General features: G+C 40.3%; 1 protein-coding gene across 1 annotated transcript; it reads left to right on the forward strand.

Annotated features, from left to right (window-relative positions):
• The first annotated feature begins 1,805 nt into the window (after positions 1-1,805).
• On the forward strand, positions 1,806-3,783 carry LOC139538993 (L-dopachrome tautomerase-like). The gene is made up of 4 exons (XM_071341627.1): positions 1,806-2,590; positions 2,784-3,083; positions 3,354-3,454; positions 3,546-3,783. Exons 1-4 carry the CDS (start codon positions 2,335-2,337, stop codon positions 3,753-3,755), a joined length of 867 nt encoding a protein of 288 aa, XP_071197728.1. The 5' UTR covers positions 1,806-2,334; the 3' UTR covers positions 3,756-3,783.
• Positions 3,784-10,291: the final 6,508 nt, after the last annotated feature.

Raw genomic sequence — 10,291 nt, forward strand, 5'->3', positions numbered from 1 at the left:
CCCAAACAAAAGACGACCACACACTGCATGCATATTCCACGCCGGTGCAATTAGCAACTCGAAAAATCAACAGCGCTCAAATTGTTCTCATACAATGTCCAATCACTCAGTGCAAAATCAAAGGGTAATATTAAATTAATAAATGGGAATTAGGTGGAACAAACGGAAAGGATAAAACCAATACTTCCTCATCTACAATTTTAAAGGGGATTTGCATATACACAATAGAAGCATACTTTTTGATAGAATAGAGTAGATGTATCCCAAAAAAAAGAGCGTGAGCAGAGGGAGACCAATATAAGGGCCATAATGGGTTTTCTCTGTCTAAATGCTTATGGAATCTTCCTTTTCATATGGCAGATGATCAAACTTAAAATGTATACTTTGTTTTCCTGAGATTTGGCACCTACCGATTCATAAACGGTCCCTGATGTCCTGAAGTTACACAAAATTCTAACACAGGAATACTCAGAAATAGTGTTTTTAGGACCTATTATAAGCACAAGAATGATGATGATTCCTAGAAATGTAATGATCAGTTCTTGAAAATCACGCATTGTGTGTTTCATTCGTTCATTCGTTTTTTTTGTGGCAGAAAAGTAGCAGAAGGAGGTGCAATTGAAGGCAACATCCTTCTGCAATTGCACCTCCTTCTGCTACTTTTCTGCCACAAAAAAACGAATGAAACACACAATGCCTGATTTTCAAGAACTGATCATTACATTTCTAGGAATCATCATCATTCTTATCATTATTCCTGTGTTAGAATTTTGTGTAACTTCAGGACATCAGGGACCGTTTATGAATCGGTAGGTGCCAAATCTCAGGAAAACAAAGTATACATTTTAAGTTTGAATAGAACCCATTTACCTGCATATACTGCTACATTCTAAAAGCTATAGCAGGACAAAATGGTTTCATATTACCTTGTAACAATGGAGTGCTGGACTACAGTGACAAGCGGCACATAAGAATTCACTTATACCGCTGTACATAGCCACAAATACTTATTTTCAAGAACACTTGTCGCCATAGTGTTTCAAGGAGCTGATTCTGCCCCAAAGATGGCTCTCTAGCACCCCCATGTGTTCCAATGGAGGCTTCGGGGGTCTATGTGACACAAAGTTCCCATTTCACGACATGCAAAAGCTTCAGTGAAAGATATAACGTAATTCATTCAAAATGCTCCGAAGATCTATTGAAATGAATGTTAAACCAGCAGGATTTATTTATTTTTTGGGCCAAGAAAATGTGATTGTTTTTGGAGAGATATATCTTGAAACTGTACTTCTAGATGTAAGGAAATTGGTAATGCATTTCTAAACAGGATATAACGTGTATACTGTATGAAAAGATACATAATGAGAAACATATGCACACAGTCTAAAGTTGTTTTGTTAAAAAGTGCATACTCATGGAGGTTTGGGAAACATTCAGTTGAACATATGGTTTCAAAAGAGCTCCTTAGGGATCTATGAGAGGATTCCAGTGTGACTAATCCCATACCGTTGTAGAGTACAGTACATTAAAAGGTTAGTCATCCATTGGATGATGTCAATTGTAAAATCAAACAAACCCTTCCTCAGATATTTACATGTACAGTTCTATATGTTAAACAGTGAAGACCAGATAACAGTGAACAGAGAAAGGTAGACATAGATGATAAAAGTTATTTCAAACATTCAAATTGTTTATGATGAAACTCCTACTGAACTATGCCTTTTTGCAGTAAAGGCACCAAAGTTGAGGTTGAAGTTCATACCTGCTGCCAGAGGGCAGTCTTAGAAAGCAGTGGTAGAGTTGAGCGTGGTTTGAATGGTGTAAAATAGCTCGCTACTGTGGTATCTCTGTGGATGGGAATGGGTATCAGATTAATAATATGAGAAAAAAAATTGCAAATTGTCTTGTAGGGCCAATACTTTTTAATTGTTCTGTTATTGTGCATCTCATCTGCTACCACGTGATCTTTATTTGAGGGCGAGCATTGTGCAAACATACTGACAACATCGTGATCTGGGCTCTTAAAGACACTGTGTGGGTATTTGTATCACTCGTCCCTAGAAATCTTAGTTGGATAATTATTCCGGGAAAGAGCGGTTTAATTTCTTGTAGGCCTGCAGCCCACTGTCAATGCTATCTGTCAGCATACGGAATGGATTGGAAATTCCAAAGTGAACCTTGAAGTTTTATTTTCTGGAAAATGGGAAAGACGAACACCATCAAATCGAATTAGTTTCATCTCTGTGTCTTATTGACCACATCATTGCTGGGAACTGGTGAACAAATACATTTTTTAGAGTGAAAGTAGAAGATTACAGCAGTGTGAAAAAGACAATGAGGGCTCGTGTGCTAGGGTTGGTCTGTTTTGTGACATGGCCTGGTTCTACAGAGGCCCAGTTTCCTCGAGTGTGTAGCACGGTAGAAGGGATCGTCTCAAAGCAGTGCTGCCCTGTCCTCGGGTCTGATCCTGCTAACGTGTGTGGACTTTTATCTGGACGAGGACACCAAACCCTGGGGGGGACCAATTCGAATGAGAAACCCGAGGTGACCGTGAAAGGTGGCCAACTACGTGTTTTAATCAAACTTGCAGGTGCCTCAGTAACTAATGAAATTATAATGTTGAAAATGTTAAACTGTATACTTTTAAGATATCTACATTTTATTAAATGTTTTACCCACGCATGACATTTCTAACTCTAAGTTCAAATTCAATGTAAAAAGTGTATTAGTATGTTTTGTAGTATAGCTATAAACTATGATCTATATTCCATCCCTGTGTCTAGGTAACTTTAGTGGCTTTGACTGTGGCCAGTGTAAGTTTGGCTGGACAGGACCAAACTGTGACGTGCGTAACTCCCCGGTGGTGAGGAAGAACATCCACTCTCTGACTCCAGCTGAGCTCCAGGAGTTCCTGGATGTGTTGGATCGGGCCAAGAACACCACCCATCCAGACTATGTCATTGCCACACAGCACTGGCTGGCCCTGTTGGGGCCCAATGGAACCCAGCCCCAGTTCTCCAACATCTCAATCTACGACTTCTTTACATGGCAGCACTACTACTCTGTCAGAGACACACTTTTAGGTAAAACACCAATTTAGTATTTTCTGAAGTCATAAGTTTATAGATTCAATAAATAATATCAATACATTATTAAATTATATTCAACCTTCAAACTAATTCCTTTTTGGTTGAAAATGAATGAAAATGAAAGACAAATGTTATAAATGACTCACTTGCTACGTTACTTACTTACTTGTTCTGAGTTATATATGACTCTCTATGTACTGGAAAGCTAGCAGAAGAGAACATTCAAAAGTTGCTCATAAACCACCTTATTTGTTTCTTCTGTAGGTCCAGGTCGTCCGTTTAAGGCCATTGACTTCTCCCACAAAGGACCAGCGTTCGTCACCTGGCACAGATACCACCTCCTTAGTCTGGAGAGAGACCTGCAGGTAAGAGTGGATTTGAATGCTGAGGACATGAAGAACAAAATAGCTTCAAACATTGATGAAAATAAAGGTAAAACGATCCTCTCTGCTGCAGAGACTGACTGGCAATGAGAACTTTGCTGTTCCATACTGGAACTTCGCCACAGGGCAGACTGAGTGTGACGTCTGTACAGACTCTCTCCTGGGGGGGCACAACCCAGATGACTCCTCCCTCATCAGTAACCAGTCCAGGTTCTCCAATTGGGGGGTGGTGTGTGACAGGTCTGGAGCAATTTGTGTCACAATATTGAATGCATGTAGCTAATCTGATTACATAAATAAATGTGTATTTTGATGGGTACTGTTTCTTAACTTCTTTGATATAGGGGGCAGCATTTTCACTTTTGGATGAATTGCATTCCCATAGTGAACTGCCTCCTACTCTGTCCCAGATGCTAATATATGCATATTATTATTACTATTGGATAGAAAACACTCTGAAGTTTCTAAAACTGTTTGAATGATGTCTGTGAGTATAACAGAACTCATAAGGGAGGCAAAAACCGGAGAAAAAATCCAAACAGGAAGTGAAAATTCTGAGACTGGTCGATGTTAAAGTCATCGCCTATTCAATTCCCTGTAATATATGGATCTGTTTGCACTTCCTACGCCTTCCACTAGATGTCAACAGTCTGTAGAACGCTGAATGAAGCCTCTAGTGTGATGTGGGGCCGGATGGCAGGTGTTTCAGTCATTGGTCTGGCAGATTGATAGTTCTTGCTCACGAGCTTTCCTCATGATATCGCCATGCGTTCCATTACTTATAGAGACTGAAAAGAATTCTCCGGTTGGAACCTTATTGGATATAAATGATAACAACATCCTGAAGATTGATTCTCTACTAAGTTTGACCAGTTTATTCGACTTGTAATATAACTTTTTGAAGTTTTCGTCCGACGTTTGCCTGCATCTGCGCGAGCGTTTGGACACGTGTACTACACATGCTAGCAAAAGTAGCTAATTGGACATAAGTAATGGACATTATCGAACAAAAAAACGATTTATTGTGGAACTAGGATTCCTGGCAGTGCATTCTGATGAACATAATCAAAGGTAAGGGAATATTTATGATGTAATTTCGTATTTCTGTTGACTCCAACATGGCGGAGAAAGGTTGTTAAATCTGAGCGCCGTCTCAGATTATTGCATGGTGTGCTTTTTACGTAATGTTTTTTTTTAAATCTGACACAGCGGTTGCATTAAGAACAAGTGTATCTTTAATTATGTGTAAAACATGTATCTTTCATCAAAGTTTATGATGAGTATTTCTGTTATTTGACGTGGCTCTCTGCAATTACTCCGGAAATTTTGGAGGCATTTCTGAACATGGCGCCAATGTAAACCAAGATTTGTGGATATAAATATGCACATTATCGAACAAAACATACAGTGGGGTAAAAAAGTATTTAGTCAGCCACCAATTGTGCAAGTTCTCCCACTTAAAAAGATGAGAGAGGCCTGTAATTTTCATCATAGGTACACTTCAACTATAACAGACAAAATGAGAAAAAAAAATCCAGAATATCACATTGTAGGATTTTTTATGAATTTATTTGCAAATTATGGTGGAAAATAAGTATTTGGTCAATAACAAAAGTTTATCTCAATACTTTGTTAAATACCCTTTGTTGGCAATGACAGAGGTCAAACGTTTTCTGTAAGTCTTCACAAGGTTTTCACACACTGTTTGTAATGGCTGTCAAAGTCGTTCTCCTCCTCAGACGAGGAGGAGCATGGATCGGACCAAGATGCGGATTGATAATTGTACATGTTTAATGTAAACAACAAGAAAACACTACAAACTACAAAACAACAAACGTGACATACCTCAAAACAGTCCTGTGTGGTCCAAACACTGACACAGGAAACAAACACCCACAAAAGCCTACTGCCTATGGCTACCTTAAATATGGCTCCCAATCAGAGACAAATGAATGACAGCTGTCTCTGATTGAGACCCAATCTAGGCAGCCATAGACATAACTAGACAACCTAACAAACACTATCCCATACACATACAACACCCATAGACTAACCAAACACACACAACATACAATGCCCACCCCAACTCACGCCCTGACCAACTAAACATAATCAAAATAACATAAAAATAGGTCAGGAACGTGACACTATTGCTGGTATTTCTTTATTCCTGCCTATGCGATGTACTGAGAACCCAGCCGGCTGTGTGGACGGGGACAGTGTATCCCGAGAGAGCCATGATTCCGTGAAACAGAGTATGTTACAGTCCCTGATGTCTCTCTGGAAGGAGATCCTCGCCCTGAGCTTGTCTACTTTATTGTCCAGAGACTAAACATTAGCAAGTAATGTTCAAAGGATTACATTCGGGAAAGTCGTATTCCTAGTCTTAATGCTAGTGAGTTACCACCGCCCTGATATCCAAAAGTTATTTCCGGCTGTATGTAATAACACAAAAAAACATTCTGGGTTAATAATGTAAGAAGTAACAAACAAAAAAATACTGCAAAGTTTCTTAGGAGCTAGAACCAGAGCTGCCATGTCTGTCGCTGCCATCTTACTTGTACTGACATATACAGTACGTGTTCGTGAGAGACTCACCATTCCACAGAGGTGTGTAGCCCAAAATTGTTCGGACGCTACAGACAGAAGTTGGCAGAAGAGGCTGTACCGACTTCAGATTAGTCCTGTGAAGAGTCTCAACTTCCACAGAGGGGTCTGGTGGCACCTTAATTGGGGAGGACGTGCTCATAGCTCATAGGCTGGAACGGAAAATATGAAATGGTATCGAACACATCAAACACGTGGTTTCTATGTCTTTTATACCATTCCATTCAATCCATTCCAGCCATTATTATGAGCCATCCTCCACTCAGCAGCCTCCTGTGCATCATATTTTTGTAGGCCAAACTGTCCGGATGCTGTAGAAGTTTTTTTGTGAAAAGGCCAATTTTCAGGATGTCTCATGTTCTGACAAACACCGCTCTAGTGCTACCTTTCACCTCAGATGCGGAAGGGCGATATCGACGGAATTGGTGGATTGAGATGCAACCCATGAAAAAAAAACTGATACACTACACGACCAAAAGTACGTGGACACCTGCTCGTCGGACATCTCATTCCAAAATCATGGGCATTAATATGGAGTTTGTCCCCCCTTTCCAGCTATAACAGCCTCCATTCTTCTGGGAAAGCTTTTCACTAGATGTTGGAACATTGCTGTGGGGACTTGATTCCACAAGAGCATTAGTGAGGTCAGGAACTGATGTTGGGCGATTAGGCCTGACCTCGCAGTCGGCGTTCCAATTCATCACAAAGGTGTTCAATGGGGTTGAGGTCAGAGATCTGTGCAGGCCAGTCAATTTCTTCTACACCGATCTCGACAAACCATTTCTGTATGGACCTTGCTTTGTGCACGGGGGCATTGTCATGATGAAACAGGAAAGGGTCTTCCCCAAACTGTTGCCACAAAGTTAGAAGCACAGAATCGTCTAGAATGTCATTGTATGCTGTAGCGTTATGATTTCCATTCACTGAAACTAAGTGGCCTAGCCCAAACCATGAAAAACAGCCCTAGACAATTTTTCCTCCTCCACCAAACTTTACAGTTGACACTATGCATTCGGGCAGGTACCGTTTACTGGCATCCCCAAAACCCAGATTCGTCCATCGGACTGCTAGATGGTGAAGTGTGACTCATCACTCCAGAGAACGCGTTTCCACTGCTCCAGAGTCCAATGGCGGCGAGATTTACACCACTCGAGCCGACGCTTGGCATTGCGCATGGTGATCTTAGGCTTGTGTGTGGCTGCTCGACCATTTCATGAAGCTCCCGACAAACAGTTCTGTGCTGACGTTGCTTCCAGAGGCAGGTTGGAACTCAGTAGTGAGTGTTGCAACTGAGGACAGACAAAAAAAATTGACAGTGCCACTGAGCTCTTCAGTAAGGCCATTCTACTGCCAATGTTTGTCTATGGAGATTGCATGGCTGTGTGCTCGATTTTATACACCTGTCAGCAACGGGTGTGGCTGAAATAGCCGAATCCACTAATTTGAAGGGGTGTTCACATGCACTATATATACAAAAGTATCTTTAGCTTAAACAGATGGATTTTGATGGGGATTTATTTATTACATGAATTAGATTTCCGGGGCCTCCGGAATGGCGCAGTGGTCTGAGCCACTGCAATGCTAACTGTGCCACTAGAGATCCTGGTTCGAGACAAGCCAGCTGCGACTGGGAGACCCATGGGGCGGCACACAATTGGCCCAGCGTTGACCGGGTTAGGGGAGGGTTTGGCCGGCAGGGATGTTCTTATCCCATCGCGCACCAGCGACTCCTGTGGCGGGCCAGGCGCAATGCACGCTGACATGGTCGCCATGTGTACGGTGTTTACGCTGACACATTGGTGCGGCTGGCTTCCGGGTTAAGCGGGCGTTGTGTCAAGAAGCAGTGCGGCTCGGCTGGGTTGTGTTTCGAAGGACGCACGGCTCTCGACCTTCTCCCCTCCCGAGTCCGTACGGGAGTTGCAGCGATGGGAAAAGACTAACTACTAATTGGATACCACGAAATTTGGGAGTCGAAAAAATATATATAAATAATATATATATATTTTTTAATAAAAAATAAATTAAAATAAAAAGTCATTAAATTAAAATACAAAACATTTAGAAAAAGTTTTTATTTTTAAATAGAATAATTAGATTTCCTGAAATTGTAGGAGAAGGGTTAAAAATTTGTATTTGATTGTCGCTGTTTCTTAATCTACAGTAACTTTCCTATTATGGTGTGTGGGTGTGTTGATGAAAGTTAGTTTATTTTGCCTTTCTCTGTTGTGTGTGTGTGTGTGTGTGTGTGTGTGTGTGTGTGTGTGTGTGTGTGTGTGTGTGTGTGTGTGTGTGTGTGTGTGTGTGTGTGTGTGTGTGTGTGTGCAACAAGCTCTCACAGTCTCATGTTAGAATTAGACAAATGTCAAATTTCGAGGTGTTTAAGGTTAAGTTTAGCCATTACCTCCTCCTAAATTTTAAGTTTAGGGTTAAGTTTAGTAATTAACTCAATAGTCTTAAGATAAGGCATTAACTTAAAATGGTTAAGGTAAGGGTTAAGGTTTGGGATAGGCTTAAAACTAAAATCTCAAAAACGTTATATCGCTGGATTCGAACATGCAACTTTTGGCACCGGAGGCCGATGCTTACGCCACGTGATGCATCAGAACAGCCCTTAGCTGTGGTATATTTCCTGTTATAAACTGGGTAGTTTAGGTCCTGGATGCTGATTGGCTGAAACAGCATTTCAGCCGTGTGTCTATCAGACAATATACTGTACCACGGAATGATGCAAAAATAGTTGTTTACTGTTCTATTTATGTAGGTAATTAGTTTATAATAGCAATAAGGCACCTCAGTGGTTCGCGTTACATGGACAATATACCACATCTGTATCCAGGCTGTATACTCGCATTGCGTCGTGCTTAAGAACAGACATTAGCCGTAGTATTTTGGCCAATATACCACATACCCTCGGACCTTATTGCTTAATTAATTTCTCGTGGACAGACTATGTAAACATAAATGGTACCATAGATCTGTCCTGATACAACGGGATGCGTGAGATAACAAACAGCACCAGTTCCAGTGCATTGGACAAACCAGGATTTCACAGGTTTTAGCATCTTTTGAATTTTGGAAAGGGAGGGGACATTTGCCCCATAGACTTGCCCTTAACTTGCAAAGAGAGAGTGGAGCTCTTCATTCCGGTTCCGAATAAAGCATCTGACCAATTACGCAAGACTTTAGTTCTGAGATTAATGGGCTATATACCACAAACTCCTGAGGTACCTTATGGCTATTATAAACTGGTTACCAAGATAAATAGAACAGTAATTTTGTATTTTTCATACCGTGATATATTGCCTGATATACACACAGATGAAATGCTATTTCAGCCAATCAGCATCCACAAATCAAATTACTGTTATGTTTTATTATAATTAACTCCCATGTCTTTTTCTCCCAGCATGGATGAATATAATCGCCTTGTCACTCCGTGTAATGGAACTAGTGAAGGACGTATAAGGAGAGGTCAAATAGGAGGACCAACATGCTGCACCAACGAAGACAGCATGGCTTTGAACCCTTAATACAATACAATGGAAAGTACACAGACAACTCTTGAACTAAAGCCTAACAGGAACTAACAGGAAGCCTACAGTTTATCTGATTATGCCTCTATGCAATTTTCATGTTATTGTAATAAATGGCCCAACTGAGAAAATCAATTGAAACATAACTCAGGAAAGTACTTATCTCTTCAACATAAAATCCTGAGGGTAGAATGTTTGAGCACAGTCATTATGTCTATTCAACTAATAATAATAACTTAGGGATGAACCTATACAGAATAATGAATACATACGGAATCTTTACTAAAGCTAGTGCCTGTAATTTTCAGTGCCTGTTCCATGAATGATTTCAAACTAAAATGTAGTCTGTTTGAGAATAAAAGTGAATTCGACATCCTTTCATTCTATAGTATATTATAGTATATTTCTTTATGACAATAATTAAAGGTGTTACAATTCTAGCACATTGTTTCTACTAGCTTATATTGAATTATATGTAATTTTTCAATTAAGGATATTTATTTTGAATTCAGTTTTAGATTATTATTATTTGTTTTATCTCATTCCCTCATGGCAGTATATGTGTGTAGCTATTGTGTGATTGGCAATGTAACTTTTCACTCACCATTCAACAGTCACATGCCAGATCATAGGTAACAGGGGTTAGGGAAAGTCTAGCTAATGACACAAGCACAAAACA

The sequence above is a fragment of the Salvelinus alpinus genome, chromosome 14 (assembly GCF_045679555.1).
Source record: "Salvelinus alpinus chromosome 14, SLU_Salpinus.1, whole genome shotgun sequence".
Lineage (NCBI taxonomy): Eukaryota > Metazoa > Chordata > Actinopteri > Salmoniformes > Salmonidae > Salvelinus > Salvelinus alpinus.

Excerpts from the sequence above, each read along its gene's own strand:
- LOC139538993 (XM_071341627.1), top strand. The coding sequence starts at position 2,335 with ATGAGGGCTCGTGTGCTAGGGTTGGTCTGTTTTGTGACATGGCCTGGT. Across the intron at positions 2,591-2,783 it reads TGTTTTAATCAAACTTGCAG|GTAACTTTAGTGGCTTTGAC; the intron begins GTGCCTCAGTAA and ends CCCTGTGTCTAG. Across the intron at positions 3,455-3,545 it reads GTCTGGAGAGAGACCTGCAG|AGACTGACTGGCAATGAGAA; the intron begins GTAAGAGTGGAT and ends TCTCTGCTGCAG.